The sequence below is a fragment of the Venturia canescens genome, chromosome 8 (assembly GCF_019457755.1).
Source record: "Venturia canescens isolate UGA chromosome 8, ASM1945775v1, whole genome shotgun sequence".
Taxonomy (NCBI): Eukaryota; Metazoa; Arthropoda; class Insecta; order Hymenoptera; family Ichneumonidae; genus Venturia; species Venturia canescens.
Window position 1 is genome coordinate 12,440,819 of NC_057428.1, and position 12,253 is coordinate 12,453,071.

Consider the following 12,253-nt stretch of genomic DNA (forward strand, 5'->3'; position numbering starts at 1 on the left):
TGCGAGTTACGTCACTCGAAAGTTTCACGACACACGTGTTCTGCTCTCATGTGCGTACCAGTATCTACAAGCGTATAAATTTACGTATTTCGTCGAAAGACGCGAGAGGCTCTTTACGCTAAATGTAACACGACCCGAAGAGCTGCGACATTCTTCCATTTAACAGCTCATCACGTGTAACAATACTATTTTGTGTTCGGGAAAATGACGATTTGATTTTAAAGAAGTTGAGCAAAAAATAGTATTAATGGGCAGAAAAATATGAAACTTTACAGAATGTTAAATTACGATGTAAAATAAGTCATTCGTGCGCATTTTTGAGGTCCGCGATGTCATGACGAACTGTCAACGACGTGTGATCTGTTTTTGAACACACATAAACGTGCCCATTTGGAAACGAAAAGCGACGCCGTTGACGGATGAACTGCTACTCGGGTCAAACGATGGTTTAGTATTTTTATGACTAGTTAGGCAACTGAGTAGCTTCTTTAAAGATCGAACAAAATTTATTCAATTATTTAGTTATTTATATCATTCAGAACATAATAAAAATAAAAAAATAGACAACTTGTATTTTTATTTTCGTTTCGAATAGTCGCTTTCAAGTCCTGTTCGTTTCATCGGGCCTATTCGTTCGATCGTTCGATCTCCACTGAAATAAATTCAACGATCTACCTCGCGAAAACTCGGAGAGGGGGATCGAGTCGTGGGGAAATATTTTGCTCGAATTATATACGTTAAAAGTTGTAGATAGATCAATGGAAATTAAGTTATTTAATTTCCTGCCAAAAAACGTAGCAATCGGAACGCAAAATTTTGGCACTCCTCCAGAGTTTTTTTGAAACACTAACCGGGAAGTTACCCGACGAAAAATCAATTCCCACAGTCTTTGAAGATCGCTCTTTTCCAAAACCCTTCAAATCACACCAAATCATTTTCCTAAAAAACGCACAAATCCCCAAAAACACTGTTATCCCTTCATCGTTTTATCTTCAATCAAGTAACCCGCAGAACAAACAGCAACTACTTTACCCACCGATTCATCGTATCATTAAATGCTAAAAATATAGGAAAGTAAACATTGTGCTGTGACGTGTAGCAGTTTATATCGAGTGTGACGTAAACGGAGATAGAAAGTGAGGATAAAACGAGGGCACACGCAAGTGAAATTAGAAAGCACAACGTCTTCATCAAGAGACACGAACACACATCAACTGTAAGAAGTTGCACACAGCTGAAAGGGGATTGAAGGCAGGAGGAAGAAGAAACACCTCCTCCCTGTCGATCTTCGTTCCTCACCGTTACTACTCTCCTATTCCTTAACCCTTGAGTAACAGCTTCTTGGGGGGAAAGCTAGGGGGAGAAGAAGGAGGAGGTTAACCCGAGAATTTCTGTGAAAGTGCACAAGCTTTGTCGCGGAATAAGCTTAGTTAAGGGAGAAGTTAGTTCGTCGGAGCATAAAATACCGGTGTAATAACGTTTGTCAGTGGTGGAGGGTGCTGATGGTGCGCCTTCCCTCCATCCCTGAATTTCTCGTCCCCTCCATGAATCTCTGCGCGGAGAGGACACGGGAATACGCCGCCGTTCGTTCCGAGCTCCCTCTCGCACCAAGCAGCACGCTCCGTGGGAAAATAACGGGGAAATAAGAATGTCCGAGGACGGAATTTTATAAATTATCTCAACATTCTTTTCAGGACTTGAAAACTTTTGAAACTCCCTCGTCAAATCTCTCTTGTTATCGAACTTTTTTCAATGGGAGCTCTTTCGAGTATTGAGTTTCAAAATGACAGACATACGATTTAAGCTCCACTTAACTTCAATATTAATTTTCATTAAAAAATATAAAGCAGTAGGAAATATTTGATGCCTGCAATCGCTGTGCGCGGCTCTTCGTATGAAATGACGAGATTCGACTTTCAATCACGTTGGAAAAAAGAGATTTAATTAATGAATTTTATGACAGAACTGAATCTGCTCGTTCAACGGCGTTGCAATTGTCGCATATATTTAATGCGTTAGCCTATTTTTTTATGTTATTCTGTCATGGTCGACGAACCTAACGACTAAAGGGGGATATTGAAACCGAGTGGTTCACTTATTTTCGATCGTTGTGTCGATGACGAAGTCATCCAGTGAACAAAACAAAGAGGGGAAAAACAGGAGGATGATTTTTTTCACTAGTTTTCGAAGCGTGCACTAGCTTGACAATGAACAAGGAGTGCTGTTAAAAAAAAGCACTCTACCTCGACACGCTTAATCTCCGCTGTGTCAATTTTCCTAACGCATAGTCAACTTTGTTCTTTCACCGTGTGTACACACTGCACGGAGAATAATGAGTTTCGACGGAAGTTTCAAGTTTCGGGATTGGCCCCCTTTCTCTGTCCCGGATTTTATCAACGTCATATCGACTCGTTCGGGATCAATTCGGTCACTGACCGAGTTCCATCGGTCGTGTCAAAAAAAAACGTGGAAGAAAAAACTAAAAATACATCATTCGTGTCGTTTTTCTGCTCTCGCGCTTTTTCATATTTTATTGAACCGTACGAACGCGAGAGTAGCGGAATGAAAATTGATTTTGGAAGGCCATTTAGTGACCGATTTATTTTTCAATGAACGAGAATGGAAGCCATCAAATTAATCTAGACTCTGAAAAGAGTTTGATCGGTAAATAACCATAGAACACCAGCAAGAGCGTTATTCATTTTCTCTGATAAATTGATAAAGTTTTTTTCTTTCCCATATGCTCGTTTTGTTTTATCTTTTATTTTCGCGGATCGATCAAATTTCCATCATCCTCCTGCAATAGCTCTCTGGTTTATTTATCTATTTTGATTAAACATCAAATGTTGAAAAAAAAATCGTTTTCCCAGATAAATTTAAACCTGCAGCGGAAAGAGAAAATATGTCCGTCTATTTATTATTTGCGTTCGTATTGCCATGCGACGAAACTTATATTTTTTGAGTTACAACATCAAACCGAATCCGAAATAAAATCTCCAAAAATTCAACGTCAAAGGGATACGAATTCGACATTTATTGGTCGACAGAAGCTAAATTTTGCATGCGAATTTGCCGTTTTCATGCTTTTATCTCATACGCTTCGACTATTGTAATAAAACGAAAATGCAAAATATCTCCAATAACAAGTATTTCGTTTGCTCTTATTGTACACCAGAAGCAGTTTGTCCTTCGTCAAACACTTCCCTCATATTGTCAGTCTCTTGCTTGCCATCCATATTTTTCATACATAACGATGTAAAAATAATTTTCCATTTTATCTCGAGGTATAGCAATCGTCGAATATGCACCGACGAGGTTTCTCAGTTGACGATACACAGAGAAGTTTCCTATCAATATTCAGAAATTCATTTATTCTGCAATAAGTTTCGTTCTGCTCTGCCTCCAAGCACCGAGCGTTCATCGTTCGATCCTCAAGCCACACCGACATTGAATTTTAATTCATATTTCCCTTTGTCCAATCCTAAAAAATCTGGCCTTTAGAAAGCTTCCTTTTTTTATACAAAGGCTCGAAAACGCAAGAGAATTTGGTCGCAGGTTCACAAAAATGAGGATTTATTGTAAAGACTGTTTCGTTGTTTTCAAAGGCCACGAACGTTCCAGCTCGAAAAGAGCAAATAATCCCTCGTCATTTCGTTATCGAATACTTTGTCTCGGGATCGCGAATAAAACTGAAAATTGAAAGAGCATCGAAAAACGTAACAATTTTCAGTAAACACCAAGCACAATTCTAACAGCTAAAAAAATGATGTTCCAGGTCGCGTGGCTCCACGTTGGTCGTCAAATGTTACTGACCATTCACACCCACGTCGTGATAAAGATTCCGAGGTTTTCTGTTTCTTATGACAAGCAAAGGACGTGGCTTTTGGTTATAAAGAGCGTCGAACAACAGGACAGAGGTTACTACATGTGTCAGGTCAATACTGATCCGATGATAAGCCAGGTCGGCTACCTCCAGGTGATAGGTACGTACCTGTATAAACGTATACATCCCCGCAATACATGCGATAAGACATCGAACATCCATGGGCCGTTCGACACGAGAATTCCTTCAATCTAAAATACCAAGCCTAAAATTACGAACTCAAATCCCCAAGTTTAAAGCTTCGAAAAAAAGGAGAAAATCACTTTCATTTAATCAAAAGAAAACGAACCGTTCGACCCAAAAATTAGTCACGCTAAATTGAGAAAACTGTGCACCAATGACGCAGGATGCCCCGTGTATCCACTCTGAATATTTACCATCCTCTGTGTCTATGTGTTACGACATGGAACGATGCAATATTTGCATGATGCGCGACCCATCGTCCATCGTTATTCATCTATTCAGGCCCCAATATATACACACATAAAATACATATTCTACGTTTATGTAATACTGTAAATAATACGAGGATGCGCACATATGTATATAAAAGTCATCCTCGAGTTAAACTGCTCATATACATACATATAAAATAGTTTCGTTATAAACCGTTCGATATTCCAACTCCGCTGAACCTTTACAGTGCCTCCGAACATATTGGACTCCCTGTCGACCGAGAGCAACATCGCAGTCAGGGAACATCAAAATATCACGCTCACGTGCAAAGCGGACGGTTATCCGACGCCGGTCCTCTCGTGGCGACGTGAGGACGGACAATCCATAACGGTCGATCGGCGTAACAAAGGTGAGCAAGATCGGAGGCTCTGCGACCGATTTTTTCTTTTGTCCTTTACTACTTTTAATTTGTAACGTTTTGGCTGGGGTCAGATGACACGGGGGCGCTATTTTGCTCAGTCGCGACGGTATACTCGAGAACAAATAACGACGCTAACAGGCAAAATGTGAACTATTCATCACTTTCTCAGCAATCTACGATCGTCTCCTGGAAACAAGGATGGGAAAATATTTTAATTTCACTTATTCTAGTGGGAATTTCATCGTCCGAGGTTGATGTATGGAAATTTTCATGAAAAGCTCCTCGAAGTGTTCGTTGGAACATAATAAGAATCGTTGGTCAACATTTGCGGAGCTGTTCTCATAATATTTACCGGGTAATTTGAACGCGATTTCCTCTGATGTTTACTTTTTCAAAGGTTTTTATCATCCCTCGTAATTATTCTGGAAAAATTGATATTTGAATACAGCGAATCTGCATCGCTAAATTCAGGACGTGATTTCGAATATCTGAGTGCTTCTTTCGAGCGTTTTTCTTCGCTGATTCAATAAGAACGTTTACGGATTCGAGTTGAGGTTGCTCGGTTGCTTAAGGTGAAAAATCGAGACGGCTGATAAAAATTTCAGCCACAATGTCGAGATTCGCGAGCTGTCGCGACTGCGTCGTCGCAGAGTCCCTGCAAAAGTCATCACAGCTGCTTGACAAGATTTCTACTTCGCGTTTTCCCGCCCTTTAATATTGTAGAGATTAATCAACTTCGCCGAGGTCTCGTGGACACACTCGCCACGTTGTGTGTACCTTTCTGCCTCTCTCTCTCTCTCTCCCTTGCTCCGTGTCAGCTATCGAGAACTCGAGGGATGCTCGAGAGAGGGCTCTGCGGATGCTGCGGGAAAGGGACGAAAAGACAAAGAGTAGCAGGATAGAGAAAAAAAGAGTGGCAGGAAAATTATGCGCATACACGGTTGCTCGATGGTTAAATATGCAGGGAGAGACACGATATAACGCGACGAGGGAACAAGAATCCGTGTGTACATTTATCTCCCTGTGTGCGTGTGTGCGCTGGACGCCCGCGCGCGCCTTTGTCTATGTGCGAAGCGCTTGCCATTCTCGTCCACTCTTTATGATTCCGAGCTTTTTTGCAACCCCTTCAAGGATTTACCACGCGGGAATAAAATGGCCTGAAATCTAGCAGCATCGGCGAGTGAACAAAGCGCGTTTGCGCTTGACGGTGAATGTCACTATAATGCAGCGTCTTAATTTTGAAGTAAAGCAACCCTTAAAAACTGAGAGTTATTTACGTTAATCATTTTTTTATCTCTGGCCTTGAATTCAAATGGTCGCGTCTGATGAAAAAACATAACGCTGTTGGAGAGTTTTCTTTCGCCTGGCTTCGTAAAACAAACAGAATCCAGCTGGAATCTTAATTACGAGTAAAAAAATCAATAAAAGATTCAATTAAAGTGTCGAATCATCAAGCGAATATAACCTCTGAAGAGGCTTGTGTAAAGCAATTTTCCCATCATTTCGTATCGAATGGTTAACTCGATTTTGGTCACTTCCGGTAGTCGGCTCACAAGTGAAAACTGTCTCAGTAGAGATTTATGAGCGAAAATTACCCAAATTGCTTGAGTAACGAAAGGAATGCACTATTCTTAGATGTAACAGAACTCGGAATCAGTCAATCCATTAGCAAACAAATCCTCACATAGGCTTTTGGACGAAAACATTCAGTTGACTCAGTTTCAAATTTACAATAAATTCAATTTAATTTTTTTCACTTAAGGAAGTTGAGTCATTAGAATGAAAATGATGTCACCGCTTTTAAACCGATAGCGTCTTATAAAGTGAAGTGTAAAAAAAAATCAGTTAAATTTTCAGACGGTTTAGGAGCATCGTTGCTGAGAAAAATCAATAACAATTTGGGCCAAATAACATGTAATCTTACGGAAGTCAAGACACATTCAGTGATATCTCTGTTAAAAATGATGCTAAAAATATGAAATTTTTTGGGCAACATGAGCAAGGCTTGCCGAATAATGTCAATTTTTTTCAGATTTATTAGGAGATTTGCTGAGATTATATTAATAATAATCTGTTTTCCGTGCAGTTTTTTGAGGCTAGGATCGTCACTGTTCGTGTTTTCGACTGAGCTTTCACCAATTTTTCGTCTTTTTTTCCCCAACTTTTCTTTAAAGTGTATGCAACATTGCTAAACTGTAAACTGGCCTAACTTTTGAAAGGTACAGGTCATCACTTTTGGGTAAAAAAAATGACTGTACAGCCTCAACTTCCTTAATTTATATTTCTCTTAAATTATATTTATATTATTATATTATTTATATTATATATTATATTTAATATATTTTTATATTATTATTATTTATATTATTAACGAACTCTCCTCAAGGCTCGACAGACAGTCATCATGCCAGAATATAGTCATATCGATGGCTGTACTAACATGTAATTACGTGAGCAAGATTACCTGGATTATTCGGGAGGAGTTAAATAGCTCTGATAATCTATCTGATGACAAATTACTGATCTTGATAATATTTAATCAATTATAACGTCAAAACTTGAAGATGAACCAACTATGATTTTATTTTCTCCAAAATCATTTCAACTGATACAGATAGGTTTTTTTTCTTCTCGAGGAAAAAAAAACAAAAAAATACATTCAATCGACAAGGACAGAAAACATACTGAAAAACGAAACACATTTCTATATTCTGTTATTCTTATAATATTGACAATCTAAAAATTCGTTAACTACATTCACCTTCTTTAAGGAAGTTGAGGCTGTACAGTCATTTTTTTTACCCAAAAGTGATGACCTGTACCTTTCAAAAGTTAGGCCAGTTTACAGTTTGGCAATGTTGCATACACTTTAAAGAAATGTTGGGGAAAAAGAGACGAAAAACTGGTGAAAGCTCAGTCGAAAACACGAACAGTGACGATCCTAGCCTCAAAAAACTGCACGGAAAACAGATTATTATTAATATAATCTCAGCAAATCTCCTAATAAATCTGAAAAAAATTGACATTATTCGGCAAGCCTTGCTCATGTTGCCCAAAAAATTTCATATTTTTAGCATCATTTTTAACGGAGATATCACTGAATGTGTCTTGACTTCCATAAGATTACATGTTATTTGGCCCAAATTGTTATTGATTTTTCTCAGCAACGACGCTCCTAAACTGTCTGAAAATTTAACTGATTTTTTTTTACACTTCACTTTATAAGATGCAATCGGATTAAAAGCGGTGACATCATTTTCATTCTAATGCCTCAACTTCCTTAAACAAACGCTTCTGCATCATTTTCACAATTATTCGGTCAATTATTTTTTCCTTTCTGCGTAGTATGCATTATCTCAGAGTTCTGTATTACAGGACAATCAGGATCGAACAGATTTCCGAGTACAACAAAATTGCTCCATCAATACCGTTCGTTTATTTAGTACGTAAATTATTACTCTGTAATGGCGAACAACCCCGCGGGCTGAATGCCCGTCAATTTTTAAGCGGATACCCCGGATTATTTTATTCTGAAACGCTCGAATAATTGATCGTCAGATGTGAAATGAAAAATGTAATATCCCCGATATTTTTGTTACCGGAGATATCGGTCAGTTCGAGTTAATCCGCCCAGCTTTGTGCTCTACCGCAAAAAACTTTTCTGCGTTGTGAATTTACGTTATTTAATGCATTGAGCGTACGTAATTTTAGCTTCTAATCCAGGGCCTTAAATGGCCTCAGTGTGAGCAGGACACTGCGGTTAATGATCTCTCCTCCGGTTGACTCTTACGGTGTTGATGCAAAGCCAAAAAGTAATTTCCAGGTCACCACTAAATATGTAATTAGTACTCGTCTGCATGGAATGGAGCTCTCGCCAAGGGTAGCGACAGGAAAACAGAGGAAACGTGACAGGAGAAGATATGGGACGCGAATTTCACTCTCCTCGTGTAGCCCTCTTCCAGTACAAATATATATTCGTAACCGTATATTTCCCTTTTTGCACAACCGGAACTCGACCATTTCATTCCGAATAAAAGCACACAATACACGCCTGCATTTTCATCCTCCCGCCAATTGCCTCTCCATCATTTTTTCGCCAAGTATAAATGAACTGAAGTGAAATCATTTCCCATAAAGTCTCACAGCATTTCACCATCTGAATAATTACTCAAGAAATTTCCACACTCCCTTTGAGGTCACACGTCCTCACCGTACTGGTGCAAATTTGCTCTTGGATTTTTCAGAATTTTTTATTTCATCGACAAATGTATGGAATTAGTCTTACGAGGCTTTTTAGGGGCAACAATTCCTTAGTAATCGATAACGATCATTTAAAAACATTGAAAAATCAAGTTTTATTATGGAAAAATAGAAATTGAATAAAGGAATTTTGAAGTTCTAGACATTTGAAATTTCCGTGTGTACAATTTGCACCAGTGCCGAGTCTACGCGGGTTAATATCAAAAAATCTTCCTCCAGCTTATTTGAAAATGCTCTCGAGGACGTTTACAACATTAACCAAACTAGCTCCATTTGACGTGCTTTGTTTTGTTAACAATCACACTGGAATTGCTCCACGTAATCTTCCCTGTTAACTCGTGTGCGTTACGCCATTTCGTTTGGCTCGCACACAAGCGCTACGCCCTCGCTCACCCATTTATATGTTTATACACACATATTTGCTTCCGCGCAATCTTCCTTCGTACGAAATGCACGAATATACTTAACACACTATTTCGTGTACATATCTCTTGCACCGCTGTCTGCTCACTCGCGGCGCACTTAATTTGCATATGTGCTCCAGGTACTCGGGTTATGAACACTTAAACGCGAGTCCTTATGCATGCATAGAATACGTTACTGTACAATTCATAAATATAATATATACATGAGGGCGTATACTTTATACGTCACTTTTGTTCCGTGGATGCGAGAACAATTATTACGCACAGGAACATTCCTATTTATATTTATGATTACGAGCGCGAGCGTCTCTTTTCCGAGTAAGCATCCACAAAATCGTTTTGTTTTATGAAGTTTGTTTATTTGGGATGGCAAAAAAATGACGAACCTGGGTAACTTCTTTCATATTGAAAGAATTGAGCAACTGTGCGTCGGAACGTTCAACCGCAGTCACATCATCGTGACCCAGAATCGCGAGGGAAATGCCCGAAGCTCTGGACAGTCAAAAAATAGCTACCGATGCAGAGCTGGAATCGCGCGTTTCGGATGTGGTAAGAGAAAAAGGAATTGGCGATCGGCGCGATCCGAGCACTCGCGTGAATAGATTAAAATAATGAAGAAAAAAAACGTCGAGCCGAAACGATATTGGGAAAGATTAGAATCGATTCGTTATTCGCTCCGACGCTCTTACACGGATGTCCTAAGTGTTGAGCAATAGAAGAATAAGTTTCATCTGAAAAACCGGGCAACGTAATATCGCCGCTAACTCGTTTGTGCCCACCGTCGCTCGCGTCTGTCATACTGCGAGGACTCAGCCGTTCTCTCAATGCATACAAGTATATAAAACCACGTACAGAGGCGAAGCCCAAAGCATATTAGCGAAGCTCTGCTTTGTGTGTGCGTCTCTCTCTCTCTCTCTCTCTCTCTCTCTCTCTCTCTCTCTCTCGCTCAAGTGCTTCCGTAGCTGAAAACGCGTGCAAGCTCTGGTCCGCATTACGTCCCGTCACGTACGTGGTGTCGTCGGAAACGAGGGATTAAAAGTTAACCGAGCTAACGCAATGTGGCCGAGCCCCTCAACTTGGCGTTAATATACTTATGTACATACTCCTCCCCTTCGTATATGTGTGCACCGCTCGAGTATATCTCTGTGTCCAGAATCAGGCAGCTCTCTTTCGTGACATACGACTCATGCCGCGTATATAGTATATAAGAAGGTACATACGTGTGATAGAGGGTGATGATAAATAACAGAGTTAAGCACGGAATCAGAGAGTCCACGACGAAAATTAGTTTAGGAAATAACTCTGTATATTTACATATACATATATGGATGCGATACGAATCTGTTGGAAAGCCTGAAGAGAATATGGAATACTATTAATTCGAGATAATGAAATTTCTCAATGTAGAGCGACATGTGTCCCCTGGACCTTGCCTGGAACCTATGAGAGTATTTGTTGTAATAATTCGAATTTGGCGCGATACAATATTTCACGAAAGGACTGAAATGGTGATCTGACCCCTCCCCAAAATTGTAATCCTCGGACTTCGCTTATATAAGAAAGGGAGTGTGAATAGTGCTCTCGAGTAATGAAGATCGACATAGACCACGACCACCTTCTGATTATTTGCCTCACCTTATCTCACCGCTCTATAACCAAATAGTGGATCAACGCATCGAGCATTTCAGGCGAGTAAAGTCGTTGATAAAAATAATAAAACAATATTCTACAAAGAAGGTAAAAAGTTTATCACAACATTAAGAAATCTTCCTGGAATATATTATCCAGGGGATTGACCGACTCCGAAGGTTCTACAATGGAACATTATTTTCAGCAGGAGTAGGGGAGACCGGGGCAAGTTGACTAATAAACAATAGCATCCAAACTATGGAATGTAGACACACGCCCGGTTGATATAATTGTTCGTTGTAACCTCTTTCTCATTCGTGTGTCCTAACGCGTCGGAGCAACACGTTGTTTAAGAACAGTGAAGAATTTTCATAAATCTAAATACAAGTGCAAATTTTTACGGAAATCTTGTACATTTCCTGATGCCTCGATTTTTTTGCAATTATTACAATAATTCTATACGTGAAGTTTCATACATTGAACTATAATTGGGCATTTTTCTCATTATCGTTATAATTTGCTGGTAGAACGTTTTGTTGCTACAAAAGGCAGTGTGGGGTGAGTAAACCAACAGTGGTATGGGGTCGGCTAACTCATGTGTCGACGTACATGGGTACTCTAAATGGGCCCACTCAAGGCGTGTCAGTAAAAATATAATATTCTGTGTGTAAAAACTCCAATTCTCATTTAGATTACGAGGATGAGGATCAAATATTCCTTTTTCTCACACTTAGGGACAAAAATTATCTTTACATTCAATTATGTCAACATTTTGTATTGCGATTGTTCGAATCATCAAATAAATAATCTTGATAACTATCCGTTTTTATTAATTTCACTAATACGTAGTTGATTATCAAGTAAAAATAGTACCATATCCAACTTGCCCCAATGCAAAAACGGTTCGTCAAAAAAGCGATTCACTAACTCATTTAGTTTTTAACCCTACACCTCATGTACCTTTTTTCATACCCTCAACCTTATGACCGGGGTTTGAACGCACCCCACTCTTTTTCTGCTTATAAATCCGGTCCTACGATGCTAAACTGACTTTATCCTACACCATTTTCTTCGTTTTTTTATAACGAAAAGAATGATGTACGATAAAACTAATTTCAATTGAATTTATATATAAAAAAATCCGTCGAAAATCAGTCGATAGCTTGTTAGGACGGGAGCGTAGTTTGAAGTTCGCGTGGGGTGTGCTCACACCCCAGTCATGCGTTCTAGGGTTAATTT

General features: G+C 39.3%; 1 protein-coding gene across 1 annotated transcript in view; it reads left to right on the top strand.

The window, feature by feature from the left end:
* The window catches only part of LOC122414602 (lachesin-like), a 213,661-nt gene that overhangs the window by 158,940 nt on the left and 42,468 nt on the right, over positions 1–12,253 (top strand). Inside the window, exons 4-5 of the mRNA XM_043426032.1 lie at positions 3,776–3,983; positions 4,527–4,688. Coding sequence (XP_043281967.1) covers positions 3,776–3,983; positions 4,527–4,688 — 370 coding nt within the window. The remainder of the gene's footprint in view (positions 1–3,775; positions 3,984–4,526; positions 4,689–12,253) is intronic.